An 18,363-nucleotide genomic window follows, 5' to 3' on the forward strand; every position below is an offset into this window, starting at 1 on the left:
AGTGCTTAACATGTACTAACTCATTTAATACTCAGACTTTTAAGTAATAGTATTACCTCCCCAATTTCAAAGATTAATCTGGAAGAGATAGTTGAAGTAAATTGCCCAATGTCATCTAGCCAGTGGCAGAGGTGAATTTGATCCCAATCATTTTGTCTCTCTGGTCCATACTCTCAGCTCCTATGCTATATAGCATCACTAGAACCAATGGTGAAGCATGCTCAAAATTTAAAACTCCCAATTGCACACCTGATTCTAACATATAAACTGTTTCTAATGATGTTTTCTAATTTCTTTCTAAAAGACAGACATCTAGCTTCAGTTTTATTAGCTCTTGTGATGAATATTTTTAAAATTAATTTTAGAGACATGTCTGCGCTATAGGTTCATAAGTCTAGACACAGGTTTTTGTTAAAGAGAAATTTTATTTTTAAAAAAATTTTTTATAAATATTTATGCATACAAGAGCTGGGGTACAGACCAGAGGTGTTGGAGGTGGTGGTGAGAGGATTTACCAGCGACAGAGTGGGGAGCAGAACGGGCAGATTGACTGAAATACACTGCTGAGGGGAGCAGTGGGCAAGTCAGGAGAGGTCTGCTGTGCCATGTGGATTGCTCCCTGGCTAGCCGGGGATGGAACTTGTGCTGGAGAGGCTGGCTGTGGATAGCTTGATAGGTTGCATCTTAAGCCCTTGCACCACCAGGGAGGCCCTAAAGAGAAATTTTTTTTTTATAAATTTTATTGTTATATTCCCCATACAATTGCAACCCCCCCATTCTGACCCCAATCCCTCCCCTCCTGCCCCCGCCCCCCTAAAAGTGTCTCTGGTTCATAGTTTTTTGTTGATTTTGATTTTCACTTTCTTATAGTTATTCATTTTCCTGGTCCCTTATTTAAGTTTTCTAGATTCCTGCTATGAGTGAGACCATCCGGTATTTTTCTTTTTCTTTTTGGCTTATTTCGCTGAGCATGATCCCTTCCAGCGCCATCCATGTTGCTGCAAATTGCATGTGTTTATCTTTTTTGAATGCTGAGTAATATTCCATGGTATATATGTACCACATCTTGATCCAGTCATCTATTTTTGGGCATTTGGGTTGTTTCCAAAGCTTAGCTATTGTAAACAGTGCTGCTATAAACATAGGGGTGCAGGTGTTCTTTGGAATTGATGTTTCTGTGTCCTTTGGGTAAATGCCTAGGAGTGGAATTGCTGGATCATATGGAAGCTCTATGTTTAGTAGGTCCAGAAATCTCCACACAGCTTTCCACAGTGGTTGGACCAGTTTGCACTCCCACCAACAGTGCAGAAGAGTTCCTTTTTCTCCACACCCTCGCCAACATTTGTTGTTGCTAGTTTTTTTAATATGTGCCATTCTCACTGGTGTAAGATGGTATCTCATGGTAGTTTTGATTTGCATTTCCCTGATGACAAGTGATGTTGAACATTTTTTCATATGCCTGTTGGCCATTTGCATTTCCTCTTCAGAGAAGTTTCTTTTTAGCTCTTCTGCCCATTTTTTGACTGGATTATTTTCTTTGTTGTTGTTGAGTCTCATCAGCTCTTTGCAGATTTTTGTGATCAGTCCTTTATCATTAGTGTTGGGTGCAAAAATGTTCTCCCAGTTGGTGGGGTTTCTCTTTGTTTTTGTTATTGTCTCTTTTGCTGTGCAGAAGCTCTTTAATTTGATGTAGTCCCAGCTGTTTATCTTCGCCTTCACTATCACTGCTTTGGGTGATGTGTCTGTAAAGATGTCTTTGATGTGCAAATCACGTAGTGTTTCGCCTATATTTCCTTCTATATATTTTATGGTGTCAGGTCTTATGTCTAGTTCTTTAATCCATTTTGAGTTGATTTTTGTGTATGGTGTGAGGTAGTGGTCAAGCTTCATTCTTTTGCATGTAGCGACCCAGTTTTCCCAGCACCATTTATTGAACAAACTTTCTTTGCTCCAATGCATAGTCTTTGCTCCTTTGTCAAAGATTAGTTGACCATAAATCTGTGGGTTTATTTCTGGATTTTCTATTCGATTCCATTGGTCTGTATGTCTGTTCTTGTTCCAATACCATGCAGTTTTGATGATTATGGCTTTGTAGTATAGTTTGAAGTCTGGGAGTGTGATGCCTCCATTCCCTTCTTGTTTTTTCAGGAGAGCTTTGGCTATTCGGGGTTTTTTGTGATTCCATATGAATTTCATCAATAATTGTTCTATTTCTTTGAAGAATGACATTGAAATTTTGATTGGAATAGCATTGAATCTGTATATTGCTTTTGGAAGGATGGCCATTTTAATGTTTATTCTTCCAATCCATGAGCAGGGGATGTCTCTCCATTTCTTTGTGTCTTCTTCTATTTCTTTTAACAGTGTTTTATAGTTTTCTTTGTATAGGTCCTTTACCTCTTTTGTTAGATTTATTCCCAAATATTTGATTTTTTGCTTCAATAACGAAAGGGATGGTTTTTTTGATTTCTTCTTCTTCAGATTTATTGTTTGTGTATAGGAAGGCTACTGATTTTTGCGTGTTGATTTTGTATCCTGCCACTTTACTGAACTGATTGATGAGTTGAATTAGCTTTTCTGTGGAGTTTTTGGGGTTCTCTATGTATAATATCATATCGTCTGCAAATAGTGATAGTTTGACTTCTTCTTTTCCTATTTGGATTCCTTGGATGTCTTTCTCTTGTCTAATTGCCCTGGCTAGGACTTCCAGTATTATATTGAAAAGCAGTGGTGAGAGTGGACATCCTTGTCTTGTTCCAGATCTTAATGGAATTGCTTTCAGCTTTTCACCATTGAGAATGATACTGGCTGTTGGCTTGTCATAGATGGCCTTTATGATGTTAAGGTATGTTCCTTGTATCCCAAGAATTTCAAGGGCTTTTATCATGAATGGGTGTTGCACTTTGTCGAAAGCTTTCTCAGCATCTATTGATATTATCATATGGTTTTTATATTTCTTTTTGTTGATGTGTTGGATAACGTTGATTGATTTTCAGATGTTAAACCATCCTTGTGTCCCTGGAATGAATCCTACTTGGTCGTGGTGAATTATCTTATGGATACATTGTTGGATTCTGATGGCTAAAATTTTATTGAGGATTTTTGCATCAGTGTTCATTAGGGAGATTGGCCTGTAGTTTTCCTTTTTTGTGTTGTCCTTGTTTGGTTTTGGTATTAGTGTAATGTTGGCTTCATAAAACGTGTTTGGTATTGTCCCTTCGTTCTCAATTTTTTGGAAGAGTTTGTGAAGGATAGGCACTAATTCATCTCTGAATGTTTGGTAGAATTCATTTGTAAATCCATCAGGTCCTGGGCTTTTGTTTTTGGGGAGGTTTTTGATTACCATTTCAATTTCGCTAATTGTAACTGGTCTGTTTAGGTGTTCTATTTCTTCTTTATCTAGCTTTGGGTGATTGTAGAGTTGTAGGAACTTGTCCATCTCCTCTAGATTGTTAAACTTGTTTCCATATAACTGTTCATAGTAGTTACTGATTATTCTTTTGATTTCTGCTGTGTCCGTTGTGATTTCTCCTCTTTCATTGATGATCCTGTTTATTTGTGCTTTCTCCCTTTTTTCCTTTGTGAGCCTGGCTAGGGGTTTGTCTATTTTATTGATTTTTTCAAAGAACCAGCTCTTGGTTTCATTGATCTTTTGGATTGTTTTTTTAGTTTCAATTTCATTTATTTCTGCTTTTGTTTTTATTTCTTCTACTGGTTTTGGGGTTTTTTTGTTGTTCTTTTTCTAGATCTTTGAGCTTCGAGATTAGGTTGTTTCTTTGAGTTCTTTCTTGTTTCTTGATGTGAGCTTCTATTGCTATATATTTTCCTCTTATTACTGCTTTTGCTGCATCCCATACATTTAGGATATTGGTGTCTTCCTTGTCGTTCAATTCAAAAAATTTTTTAATTTCTTCTTTGATCTCCTCCTTAGTCCAGTGGTCTTCCAGTAGTGTGGTTTTTAATCTCCATGAGGTAGGATAGTTCCTTGCCTTCTTTTTATGGTTTATTTCTAGTTTGATGCCTTCATGGTCAGAAAAGATGGTTGATATGATTTCAATCTTGGTGTATCTGTTGATGTTTGTCTTGTGCCCCAGTATGTGATCGATCCTGGAGAATGATCCGTGTGCACTTGAGAAAAATGTGTACTCTGTTTTTTTTGGGTTTAGTGTTCTATAGATGTCTGTTAAGCCCAATTGCTCTAGGTCCTTATTTAGAGCTTTGGTTTCTTTACTTATTTTTTGTCTTGTTGATCTATCCATTGTTGATAGTGGTGTGTTGAAGTCTCCCACTACGTATGTGTTTTCTCTGATGTCTGTTTTCAGAGAGGACAACAGTTGTCTGATATATTTTGGTGCTCCTTCGTTTGGTGAGTATATGTTAATGAGTGTTATTTCTTCTTGAAGTATTGTCCCCTTGATCATAATGTAGTGACCATTGGGGTCTCTTTTTATCTTTTTGAGTTTGAAATCTGTTTTATCTGATATAAGTATAGCTGTTCCTGCTTTCTTTTTTGGTCCATTTGCTTGTAGGATTGTTTTCCATCCTTTAACTTTGAGCCTATTTTTATCTTTTGTAGCTAAATGTGTTTACTGGAGACAGCAAAAGGTTGGGTTTTGTTTCTTAATCCAGGCTGCAACTCTGTGTCTTTTTATTGAAGAGTTTAGTCCATTTACATTTAGAGTTAATATTGATATGTTAACATCTGTATTTGCCATTGTGTTTGTCTTTCCTTTGATTTTATTTATTCTTTTAATAACTTTTTTTTTTTTGGCCTTCTTTCATTGTTATTCGTCCCTCTGAGGTTCTGGCTTTAGGACTCCTTGTAGTATTTTTTGGAGTGGGGGTTTAGTTGCAATGAAATTCCGGAGTTTCTGTTTGTCTGGGAAGGTCCATATTCTTTCTTCAAAGAGGAAGGAGAGCTTTGCGGGATAGAGTATTCTTGGCTGGCATCTGTTTTCTTGGAGTCTGTTGACTGTGTCCCTCCACTCTCTCCTTGCCCGTAGTGTTTCTTCGGAGAAGTCTGATGTCAGCCTGATTGGTTTTCATTTGAATGTTATCTGTTTCTTCCCTCTTGCCAGCTTCATTATTTTTTCCTTTTCCTGGATTCTTGGGAGCTTTACTATTATGTGTCTTGCTGTATTTTTCCTTTCGTCGTGGAAGTTTGGTGTTCTTCTTGCTTCTTGTATATCAATTTTCAGCTCCTTCTTCACATTTGGGAAGTTCTCTTCAATTATCTCTTTGAATATTTTCTCTGTTCCTACTTCTCTCTCCTCTCCTTCTGGTATTCCTATAACTCTTATATTTCCTTTCCTCATGGAGTCAGATAGTTCCCGAAGTCTTTCTTCATTCTTTTTCCTTCGTACTTCTCTTTCCTTTTCTGTTTTGGTTCTTTTTATTTCTGTGTCTTCAAGAGTACTTATTCGTTCTTCCATTTCATCAATTCTGCTTTCATTGCTTTTCCCAGAATTCTTTAGTTCTTCCATTAATTCTTTGATCTCCTGCATTTCTTTTACTTCCCTCTTTAGGGACTCAATTTCATTCTTCTGATTGTTGATTATTTTTCCCTTATCATTGTTTTCCTTTATGACTTCTGTCAGTTTTTTAATCACGGCAATTTTAAATTCTCTTTCTGGAAGGCTCAGAAGTTCTTCCAAGTTACTGTCGTTGCAATCTGGGGGCTGGTTTTCTTTTTGTGGTGTGCTTTTTCTCTGGAGAGTTGCTAGGTTGCGTGTGGTTCTTCTCCTCCCTACTGTCTGTTTTCTAATTTGCCGTATGCGTTGGGACACTGTGTTGTTGGGACTGGCCGGCATCTTGGGTGGGCTTCTCTGCTCCCCTCTGGTTCCTCCAGGAGTCATCTGTCAGTTTCAAGCAGTCTTTACTGGAGAAAGGTCCCTGTTCTAAAATGCCGATGTGAGGACACACTCCCCTGTGCGCCTGGTCTGCCCCAGCGGTGGGTTCCTGCTCCCCCTCTGGGCTTGGACTGCAGGCCAGAGGGGGTCTGGCGTGGGCGAACTTCCCCCGCTCACCTCTGGCTCCTGAGGAAGCCTTCTGCAGGTAGTCTTTACTGAAGAAATGTCCCTGTTCTATAATGGTGATGTGGGACACACTCCCTGCGCGTCGGTCTCAGGCACACTCTTCTGTGCGCCTGGTCTGCCCCGGCTGTGGGTGCTCGCTCTCCCTGTGGGCTCAGACTACTTGTTCGGAAGGGGCCCGGTGTGGGCTAACTCCCCAGCTGGCCACTAGCTCCTTCAGGAGCCTGTGCTGGCTTCAAGTCGCTAGGTGGCGCCAGAGATCTCTCCTAGAGCCCTTGGGGAGCTGATTTTCCACCCCGTGGGACAGGGAGCAGAGCGGGGATGGTAGGGTACACCTCAACGGCTTTGGGGTGCTGTGTCTGCCTTGTGCCCCACCGTCGTGGGGAACCCACGCCCCTAATTTCGTGCCCCGGGTCTCAGTTCCAAAGCCCTCAGTTCCAGGACGCGGGCTATAGCCCAGATCAGTGGCGCGGGAATGGCGCCTTTTGAATCCCGCTCCCCTGCCTGGGCGCCTGGTTCCTGCTCACTCAGGGAGGGCCTCCGCGTGTCTCCCCGCAAGCCTAGGTGGCAGGCGCGGGGACCTGGGCAGCTGCGATCCGATCCGGATCCGCGTCTGCTTTTCCAGCGCGCCGCTTTCAGCGCAAGCTTACCGGGCGGCCGGGGCTGTGTGCTGGTGCTGGTCTCCTCCTGGGGGGCGGGGCTCTCCTAAAGAGAAATTTTAAAGCACAACTTGATAAAGGTTTTTTTAAAATTCTGTTAGCAAAAAGTTGGCAGAATTTGTCACTGAGAAGAAAAAAATAATTGAATGTTGGATTATAATTAGTTGTTTTCTCCAGTGGATGAAGAGATTGTGTTAATTTATAAAATTTTAAAATTTGGTATATTCTAATTAAAATTTGAATAGAAAGTATACGGTGGTTATACTTCGTGTACCCTGTTGTGTCCATGTACATATTGTAGGACTATATGACTTCTGAGGTAACATAAGATTGGTTGATGTTTTAACCTTAATAACCTGACACAAGGGAGAAATTATAATGCTGCTTCTATGAACTCTCATTTAGTATTTATATGTATAGATGTATGTAGTTTATCTTATTTAAAGCATCATAACTAGTTGTCCTGATGAGGTTTTGTTTTGATTTTTAGCCACAGTTACAGGTAATTGTTACTTTCATATATTTTCATATTATGTTTTACATAGGTTTTTCAAATAACAAGTTTGAAGAAGGTGATAGTTCAGGTTTCTGGAAAGGTAAGTTCAATTTTTTGGTAACTTATGGATTCTTTTCAGTGTAATACACTTTGTTACATATCATAGCTCTGCTGTCTTCCAGTTGAGTGACTTAGAGCAAATTGATGTAATTTCTCCAATTCAGTTTCCTATTCTGTAGAATGGAGAACCATCCATTTTATGGATTGTAGGTAGACTACGTGAAAATTATATAAAAAAGCACAAAACTTAGTGCCAGATATGATCATGGTAAACAGTAGATGCTATCTATCTTCATTAAATATTTGAGACTTGATCTTACACTGTTAGTTGAGTCTCAAAATGAAAACCAATTCTAAACCTCATCACTTTAAAATGCTTTTGGAAAAAGGTGGTTTTTAATATATCAAATAAGATACTGGCAGTCTCATTCACCTTGCTTGTCTCAGCTTTTTCTTCTATCCCAGTCAAATTAAAAACATATAATGTAGAGCTAATGTTGGAGAGAAGAAAAACATCACTATGTTTATTCTTTTCCATTTTTACTTGATCCTATCTTCCAACCTTTAATTAATATTCAAAATCATTTTCATTTAGCAGAGACCTTCCTTACCAGTTGTCTACTTTCAGTGTGGGCTAGAGTACTTTTGAACACCCAGGCCAGTTTGCACAGCGCTTGAAAGAACTTCTTTCTCCAAAACCATCTACTTCTCTTTGACCCATTTTTCCTCTGTCATCATTCTTAGTTTTCCTATAATTAAAACACCCATGCGTGAATTGAATTATTTCATTCTCAACAATTGTTGGCAAACCCAGGAACAAGTTTTAGTATAATGACAGAAACTTTGCACACCCATGATAGCATGTTGTGTGGTTATTTTTCTCTGCAATCTAGTTTCCTCTAGCTGTGTAGTGATTAGGAAGTCAGGTTTTGGAATTGGATACCCTAGTTTAAGACCCAGATCCTCCTCTCCTGTTAGTTGTGTAACATTGCAAAATGTTTTTAATTTCTGTATTTAATTTTCTCTGTGTACAAAATGAATACCAGCTTTCAAAATTTTGTGAGGATTTAAATAATACATATAAAACAGTGCCAAACAGATATGTGTTACTATTACTATTTTTATATAGTTAATAGGGTGTAACTAATCTTGGGATCATTATCTTATTTTTGCTTTTGGCTTTAATTTCTAACTCTACAGAGACTTTTTAAAAATAATTTTTTGTTTTGAAATAAAGACTCATAGAAATTGCAAAACCAGTGCATAGGGTTTCCGTCTGCCAATTTCTCATTAGCTTATTTTAATTCCCATTGTGGTTAAAATAACTATAGATTTGTTTTAGGGAAATAATTGGTCAAAGACAATGTAAGACTTAATTGTTCTTACCAGATCTCAAATTAATTCATACTTTTTTTTTTTCCTGTAACCAACATCATTGTTCCAGAGCCAGTCTTTTAAAAATTCTTTCTTTCCTGATAATTTCCCTTATAACATTAAATTCTGCTTCCAAGAAAGTTGTCTTGATGTTAGAAGACTCTTAGATATGTTTGGTACTTGTTGACTTCATTTCAAATAGGAGTCTGCAGCAAGAGCTCTTGGTTATTTTTTTATAGTAAAACAGTATTATTTGTTATGTAGGTTAGTACTTTTGCAAAGGAACTTAATAGCTTGGTAAGCTGTTTAGCCATTATATGTCATCACTGTGACTTAAAATTCTAAAATGTTAATAATGACATGTTAAAAACAAAAACCCTGGAACCCACTATATTTCCCATATGTGGCTTTGTTGGAATCTTCTAGAAAGTTTAGTTATTACTATAACTAAAGTTGTATCAGTAAAATACACTTTTAACTTTGAAAAATTATTCATTCCTTGATATCACTCCACTCTTTCAAAATATCTCTGGAGATGCATTGTGAGAATTTATTTTTAACAAATTTTCCAGATTAGCAACCTTCAGTGTAGTTATCCTCATACTGCTTGTATTTAGCCTTTGGTAATATTGCTTGATAACACCATTAAAAATAGGAAAACCACAATATCCCCAGATTCTTTCATTAGGATAAGTATGGGAAGATTGCATGTATTAAAAACACTGATGTTTCAGATTTATTAAAAAAGGCAAATTACAGGGAAATGATGATGGCATTTTAAAAACAAAACTTGTATTTCTAGTGGTCTATGGAATATATAACTTGACTACCTAATAGTTTAGATGTTCCTGAAAACATTTTTAGTCAAACTGACATTTATGAAAATCTTATTTTGGCTCATGTCTAGCACTTGGCAAATAGTGTGTTCTCAATTATAAATGCAGTATTCATTTTTTAGATCTATAAGTAATACCTGAATATATTTTTGTATTTCTGTTAAAATTATTTTAAGACTTAAAAGCTCGTATTTTAACCTAAGAAAATATTTTTTTCTTATTCATCTTGTAACAATGCTGTTCTTTAAAGTTAATTATTTAGATGCTATTTACATGTTAAATTTTTATTCAAGAGTCTAATAATGACTGTGAAGATAATCAAACACGGAACAGAGGGTTTTCCAAGAGAGGCGGTAAGGACCACATTTTGGAACAGTTTATACCTAAGACACTAAACTCACAAAACTGATTACGAAGAGCAGAAAAAAAAAAAAAAACTGGTGGCAAAAATTTTTAGATGAGATACTTTGTATATGTTTTATGCTGTGAATACCTGAGTGACTAATTCAGTAGGATTCCCTCCTCTCACTTTTTAATGTCACTAGATTTCTCCCCCCCCCCAAGATCTCCAGAATGTGTCACAAAGTAAAAAAGAGAAACTGTGTAAATCTTGGTCAGTCACGTTATAGATTATGTGGCAAAGGGAGTCTTTTAGTGAATAGAAGTTACTGTTTTAATTAAGCCCTATTTGCCAGTATTTTCTTTTTTATGGTCCTGTGCAAGAACTGTTTGCTTTCTCTAAATTCATAAAGATACTCTCTTCTATTGTCCATTCAAAACCTTATCTTTTTAGGGGGGCGGGGGCGGGAGGGGAGGGATTGGGGTCAGAATGGGGGGGCTGCAATTGTATGGGGAATATAACAATAAAATTTATTATCTAAAAAAAAAAGGAAGAATGATGTAAAATACTATATTAAAAATATAAAATATTGTTTAATAAATTATAAAATAATTGTTATGATAGTAAATAAAATGTTTATAAAACAAAAACAAAAACAAAAAAAAAACTTTATCTTTTTAGCTTCCATATTGAGATTATAATTGACTTGAATTTATTTTTGTATATAGTGTAAGTAGGGCTCAGGATATATTTTTGCCCAAATATGGATGTCCAGTTGAACTAAGATCCTCTTTACAAGAGTGCCTATATGTATCCTAAATTTGTGTATAAATGTGAAACTGTAGATTTGACTCCATTCCATTGGTCAGTTTCTCTGATTTTGTACCATTGTAATGTAGTCTAATTACTGTAGTTTCATAATCAGTCCTGATAGCTGGTAGTGTAAATTCCTAGTTTGTTTTTCTTCAAGATTACCTGGGTTATTCTTATTCCTTTGGGTTTATCAGTTTCCAGAAAAAAATCTGATCAGACTCTTATTGGGATTACATTGAATATTTGAGGAGAATGATCATCTTTATAATACCAAATCTTCCAACTTATGAATCATACCATTTATTTAGGTCTTCATGTTTTCCTACTTATGTTTCATAATTTTGGTGATAGTCTTTGTACACCTTTCTACACCTGAGTACTTGGTATTTTGTGATGCATTTTTAAAATTGAGCTAATATTTCCTATAACATAAACATCACCATTTTAAAGTTTATATGTTAGTGGTTTTAAATACATCCACTCTTTTATATGAATCACCAATTCCCAACATTTCCCTTTCTTCAAAAAAGCCCCGTTTCTGTTAGTGCTTAGTCTTATTTCTTCCCTCTCCCCATCCTCTGACAACTATTAATCTACTTTCTATGGCTATGGATTTGCCTGTTCCAAACATTTTATGTAAATGAAATTATATAACTTGTGATCTTTTGTGTCTGACTTTCACTTAGCATGTTATTTTCACAGTTCATCGTGTTGTTGCATATGACAATACTTAATTCTTATGGTTGGTACTATTCCATTGTATAGATACACCACATTCAATTCATCAGCTGATGGACATTGGGTTGTTTCCATTTGTGGGCTAGTATGATTTATATGCTGTTATACACATTCATGTGTATAAACATGTGTGAGCATGTTTTTATTTCTCCAGAGTATGTCATAGATTTGGAATTGCTGAGTCTTGTAGTAATTCATATGTTCAACTTTTTGAAGAACTCAGCATGTTTTCTACACCACCTGCACCATTTTATGTACCCACCTGTAATGTATGAGGTTTTCAATTTCTCCACATTATTATCACAAATATATGAATTGTAGATATTTTCTCCCTTTCTGTGGATTGTCTTAATAATGTCCTTTGAAGCACAAAAGTTTGAAAAACTTTGATGTAATCCAGTTTATCTAGTTTTTCTTTTGTTGCTTGTGCTTTTGGTGTCTTACCTAGAAAATCCTTTGCATACTTAGTGTAGATTTTCATCTGTTTGTTTCTAAGGATTTTATAGTTTTTGTTTTCACATTTAAGTCTTTGATCCATTTTGAGTTCATTTTTGTATATGGTATAGGGTGGGACCAACTCAATTCTTTTGCATGTTGATATTCTTTTGTAATTCTTTTGCATATTGGTCCCAGAACCATTTGTTGATATTTGATGTTGGTCTTTCTTAATTTATCCTGCTTGGAGTTTGTTAAATTTCTTGGATGTGTAGATTAATAGTTCCAATTGCGCTTGGGAAATGAACTCTAATTTGTTTATTGTGACAAAATAGCTATAACATAAAATTTGTCACTGTTTTTAAGTGGTATTAAATAAATCCAAAGGGCTGTGCAACTGTCATCTCTGTCGAAACTTTTAATCATCTAAGCAGAAACCTGTATCCATTAAGCACTAAGTCTCCCCATATCTTTTTCTTCTCAGTCTCTGAGAGACTGAATATGCCTCATCTAAATTTGTCATGTAAGTGTAATCATACAATATATGCCCATTGGTGTCTGGTTTAATTTCACATGTTAATGTTCAGTGTTCATCTCTGTTATGGCATGCATCAGAACTTCACTCCAATTTTTTGACTGAATAATATTCTAATAAACACACACATATGTATGTGTACATATATCACATTTTATTTAACCATTCATCTGTTGATATATACTTGGGTTTTTTACTCCTTTTGTCTATTGAGAGTAATGCTGCTATGATCATTCATTTATCAGTTTGAATCCCTGTTCTGTTATCTTTTGGGTCTATGCCTTAAGGTAGAATTGCTAGAGGGTGGGGAATTGGGGTTAGATACAATATGCCGCAAAGTTACTGTTCTTAACTGAGAATCAGTTTTGTTTTTTTTTTTTTTAAGTGAATGTTCCCAGATTGTTACAGTCTGCTTAATTTTCAGAGCTTGAAAAGATTAATTCTGACAGTTTTGGTCCATATCTTTTGGAGTAACAGATTGAACTGACTTACTTTACCATTTCACTGATTTCATTGATCCTTATATTTTCAAGGTTTTTATTTTTCTTGCTTGTATATACAAATAATTGACTTTTATATATTGATGTTTCAGTGAACTGGCTATATTTTGGTAAGTACCTTTTTTAAGATAAAAAAGATGATCACATTTCTGTTTTTCAAAGTTTAAGTGACATATAGACACATTTTCTGAAGATTGTTACCAAATAATATAAATAATATAATATAAATAATAATATAAATAATATTTATATATTATATATAATATAATATATAAATATATATTATATATTTATATATGTTATAATATAAATAATATAATATTAAAAAAAGCTACTCCAGTAATGAAAAAATCTGGTATAAATATGGGAGACAACATCAGACATATGACATAAATACTTGCTTATGATAAAATGTTTGTTCACTGGCAAGGCAACAGTTCTGAGCATGGTTTCAACCTAGCAACATATTCTTGAAATATATTAAGCAAAAGTAAACATAAGAACTATAAGAGCTTGTCAACTCTCCCTTATGACATGTGGAATAGAATTCATGAAGGGAATGATAACACCTTTAAAAAAGAAGTTAATGTTATTTTATGAAAAGTGACATATAAAGTAATACATTTTGAAATATTTCAGGAACTCAGAAAAGCACAAAGGATTCTAATACAAACACCTATATGACTATATAACAGGAGTATTTGGTCATATTTCAAATACTAAAAAAAAATTTAAAAATTGTTGGAATACCTGTTCCTTTGTATTACATTTCCCCTTCCCAGAAGTTACTTGTTTTTACATTGGGGTGTGAGCTTCCTATTTTATAAATATTTAATGTTATATCTACCTTTTGCAACTTTTTCATTCAACATTTTAAAAAATTACATAAAATGAGTAGTATCTCACTCCTGCCTTTTAAGATGTTTAAGAAAGATCATTATTTTTAAGTTTTTTTATTTGTGTGTAGAAGAACTGGGGTGTAGGCCAGAGGTAAAGGAGGGGGGGAGTGAGAGGATTCACCAGAGACAGTGGGGAGCAGAACTGATGGATCTACTGTAATACACTGCTTGAGGGTAGCAGTGGGTGAGACAGGAGAGGTCTGCTGCACCATGTGGGTTGGCTCTCTGGCTGGGGATCGAACTCATGCTGCAGTGGCTGGTGATATCTTGATAGCACCACCCTAGGCCCGAGTGAGGCCCAAAGATCATTATTTTTAAGACCATGTGGAATACATGAAATTTCTGTCCCTACTTTAATAATATCATGCAGATTTTTTATTTTACATATGTTAGCTTTACCTCTATTAAGCTCCTTATATAACTTGTAGTTTTCATCAGCTGTGACAAAAGAAGAGTGAGTTTATTTAAAAGTTTGATTATCTGCTCATTGAACTATTGATACCAGAGGTATTGAGGTATTATATAGTTGTTGATTATGCAGAAAAGGTAGATTTGAAAATGAACCCATTTGAAGTTACAGAAAAGAATAATTAAAACATTATACATGGATTAAACAGGAAAAACAGATGAATAAACAAATCAAAAAAATCTGAGGAAATTCTAAATTTGGAAATGCAAAACTGAAGGCAATTATGGAAGACAGAATTAAGAAGCCCTGTTATTCCAACATATGTGTAAATATCTCCAGAGGAGAGAACAGAGAAAATGGGAGGAGGCAAAGAAGGAAAAAAGAGACTATTCAAAGAGAATAGACGAGACCTTTCCAGATTTTAAGAGGTACAAGAGTCTTGAGCAAATTAAAAACAAATCCACACTCTTACACCTGATTCAAATTATAATGCAAAGATAAAACTAGAGGAGAGTGGAGAAGGTGGGAAGGAAAAATTGAAGTAGATTGATAGTGGAACTCTTTTTTTTTTTTTAAGAGATCATAATATAGTAGAATAAGGGATACTGAGGGACAATAGCTCTGAACCCAAATGGCTATATTCATATTATTTATGTTTCAGGAATAATGCCATTCAAAGGTATTTAATACTCTAATACCAACGAAGAAAGAACTCCTAAATCATATACATTAATAAAAAAGAAAACTAAAAATGCAGGAGAACTCCTAAATCATATATACTAGTAAGAAGGAAACTGAATGCAGGAAGAAAGAAGTAGGAAGCAATGATAAACCAAAATACATAAAAATTAAGTTTATAAACATATTGGCAAACCTAAAGAAAGGACTGGATAGGCTAGTAATAATGATGAGAATGATCATTAATTCAGGTGTTTGAAAAGGAAGAAAGAACTAAATAAGTAAGTGAAAAGAATTACATTCTTTGCCAACTCAGTAGGAAGGAGGATATATTGAAACTAAGGATTTCATAATGTTAAAATTGAAGAATAATCAAGAAAAGAATAAAATAACCTGGCATAATAATAGTGGAGGAAATCCAATAAAGGACAGACTTTTGGAAGAAAGAGACAAGGTTAAAAGTTATATGTGTACTTCTTAAATATGGTGAAATTGAAAGATATCAGTAAAAACAGAATGAAATACAGTGTTTGAAGAAATCTAATAGGAAGAAAGGAGAACAAAAAGCATTAAAAAAAACTTAGGAGAAAACACAGCGTATTGTGGTAGAAATAAAAATAGGTCAGCAATTATTTCTAAACACATTTCAGTGGCAAATGGAAAAATATAAAAAAAAGCTACTCCAGTAATGAAAAAATCTGGTATAAATATGGGAGACAACATCAGACATATGTCATAAATACTTATGATAAAATGTTTGTTCACTGGCAAGACAACAGTTCTGAGCATGGTTTGAACCTAGCAACATATTCTTGAAATATATTAAGCAAAAGTAAACATAAGGAAAAATTTCAACCCAGTAGGTTGAAATCTTCCTCAGAAATAGTCACTCAAAATTAGTAAGACTGTAGAATATTTGAATACCAGCACTAAACTTGTATAATATTTGTTTGGAAAAATTATACATTGCACATTCATTTCCGGCATATATGGAAAATAATATACAATTTGACCATCTCTTGAGACCAAAAGAAGTGCCAAAATATTCTGTAGAATTAATATTGTAGATTATGTTCTCTTGTTAAAGTGTAATGTAAGTAGAATCAGTAATAAAATACCTAGTTTTTATGGTTGGAAACTGAATTTTTCAGTTTTTTAATACATACAGAAATAATGAAATATTTAGAATTTAATGATAGTAAAATCAACACATCAAAACTTAAGGGATACAGTTAAAGCTGGTTAAGAAGTAGCTTTTAGAGGAAAATTTTTATGTGCAGTCATTAGAAAAAAAACTGGTGATTTTACTATAATTACATAATTAAAAAGGAAGAAAGTATAAAAGTTGATAGACATGACAGGAAAATAAACAATGAAGAGTTATTTAATGGTAAAAGTGAAGTACCATTTCACAGATCAACAAAAGCAAAGATGAATAAAAGAAACAAAAGGAGGAATATATTCTGTATGCTTCCATTATATAAATCTCAAAATCAATAAAGGTTGTAGTTGTTACTACAAGGAGCAAGGAATAATTTAGGATTATGGTTAGATGGGGACAGATGTTTAGGGAAGGAGAGAAGAAAAATAAAGGGCAAAAGATACAAATGGACTGTGATGCATTGGGAACACTTTAGTCTTAAACTGGATGGGGGGCCTGTAGGTTTTCATTTTAGTGTATTTTAAACTTGCATGTTTCTTATATACATACATGAAAATAACATATGTAAAAAAAGAGTAAGATAGGTAAAAAGCTTTTCTGGAAAAGAGAGAAACTGACAAAGTTTCTTAAATAAAGGCATAAATAATTTAGAGTAAAGTAGGTGTAAGTAATGAAAAATAGAATATTACTAGTTTGTGACATGCTCAGTAAGATTTTGGTTATAAACATATAACTGAATCTACTTTGAATTGTTCTGCCCACTTTACAAACAGTATTACACATAAAATCCATATCAACAACTGTCACATCTAGAATTTTTACTTTTACTGATGAAATTTTTTAGGTGTAAATAGTTAAAAGTTTATAAACAAAACAGTATCATTTATTTCCTTATTTCCTGACCAGTTGGCTTTTTGGCCTTGAATTGATCTTTTTTCTGCCCCAGGTGGGATCAAATTTTTCTTGAATTATTTCTGCTGATTTTTTGATGTTCAGTTGAAATATAATGTTTATAACAGAAAATAAAACTTTATATGTGCCTGTTCTCTGTCCTTTAGGTAAGATGTTTCCTCTTTTCTGTAGGGAGAAAGTACAAGCCTAACATTTAATGAATCCTGTAGATTGTGGCAATCCACATATAATGGTGCAGTTGTGGAAACTTTCAGTGCCTTACAAGTTACACTTCTCCCTTTTAGCTACTTTTAGTTTTGATTCCCAAAGAAAGCAGTTCTTTAATTAAAAAAAAAAGGTCATAACTTATTTATTTGTATTAGTAAATAGGAACATTTATAGTTCAAATATGGCATTTCTTTTTAGTAAGTACCTATTTATGCCTTAAAATATTTAAAGTAATTGAATTATACAAGCCTTAAGTTAAGATTATTTTGTTGTGTTTTGTGGTGTTCTTGTGTTTGTGTTTTCAAAATTATAGGTTATCAAGATGGAAATGATTCTGAAGCTTCAGGATCAACCAGAAGAGGTGGAAGAGGTAGTTTCCGAGGTTGCCGTGGAGGATTTGGTCTAGGAAGTCCAAGTTAGTAGTGGATTGCAAATGGTGTGCTTCATCTTTTAAGAAGGAAATGATTTAAAAAATTACCTATCACATAACATGGTTATGAGAATTAATTGAAAATAGCATAGTAACTGGTACATAATCTTCTACATTATATAATTTTTAGACACATGTAATTGCATATTGTTAGGTTGAAATATGTGAATTTTTTTAGATATTTGTATGACTCAGTTTTTTAATGTTACATACTATTAAGTATTTTAGAGGCTTGATAATGATGTTCATATAAACAGATGACCTTCTATATGGCTTTATCCATGAATGTGGCTTCCTCCCTAAAATTCCTCCAGCTGTCAGTCCTTTGGAGCAAGGGTATTGTATTCAATTCAATGTTGGATTGCATGTGTCTATTAATGGAAGATGACAAATTAGTGTCTTTGGAAGCTAAAAACATAAATTTATAATAATGGTTGAATAGAAATGTAATAGATTAGTGAATTGTCATTTTTGAAGTGTAGGAATTTGAAGAGTAGTTGTTCAAAATTTGATTTGGCAACAGTGGAAGCATGGGATGCTATTCTGGAGAATAATAATGAGGTGATGCCATGTGAAATTTTGGGGAGCAGAAACTTTATTTTTGGAGGTGACTTAATTTGCTTATATCATGTTTTGGTATAGCACTGGCCCTAACATCTTCAACGGAAAAATTTTAATTTTTGAGGAAGTAATTTGTAATTGAAAGAAATAATTTATGGAGAAATTCTTTGTGCAATGTTTAGGAAAAATACTCATACTTCAGTTAAATTTAACTATCTTACCGCACATCTTTTAGCCTCATGCACACAATTTTTTTCCCTTTATGGAGTACTTTAAAAATGTCTTAA

The 18,363-nt window shown here is 34.4% G+C and overlaps 1 protein-coding gene across 1 annotated transcript in view; it reads left to right on the plus strand.

Annotated features, from left to right (window-relative positions):
* The window catches only part of DDX4 (DEAD-box helicase 4), a gene marked incomplete at both ends in the record, with an annotated part of 49,396 nt that overhangs the window by 17,060 nt on the left and 13,973 nt on the right, over positions 1 to 18,363 (plus strand). Inside the window, 3 exon segments of the mRNA XM_084232868.1 lie at positions 7,237 to 7,287; positions 9,751 to 9,810; positions 17,399 to 17,504. Of these exon segments, the coding sequence (XP_084088994.1) occupies positions 7,237 to 7,287; positions 9,751 to 9,810; positions 17,399 to 17,504 (217 nt within the window).

Source organism: Talpa europaea, assembly GCF_964194135.1.
Source record: "Talpa europaea genome assembly, chromosome: 5".
Lineage (NCBI taxonomy): Eukaryota > Metazoa > Chordata > Mammalia > Eulipotyphla > Talpidae > Talpa > Talpa europaea.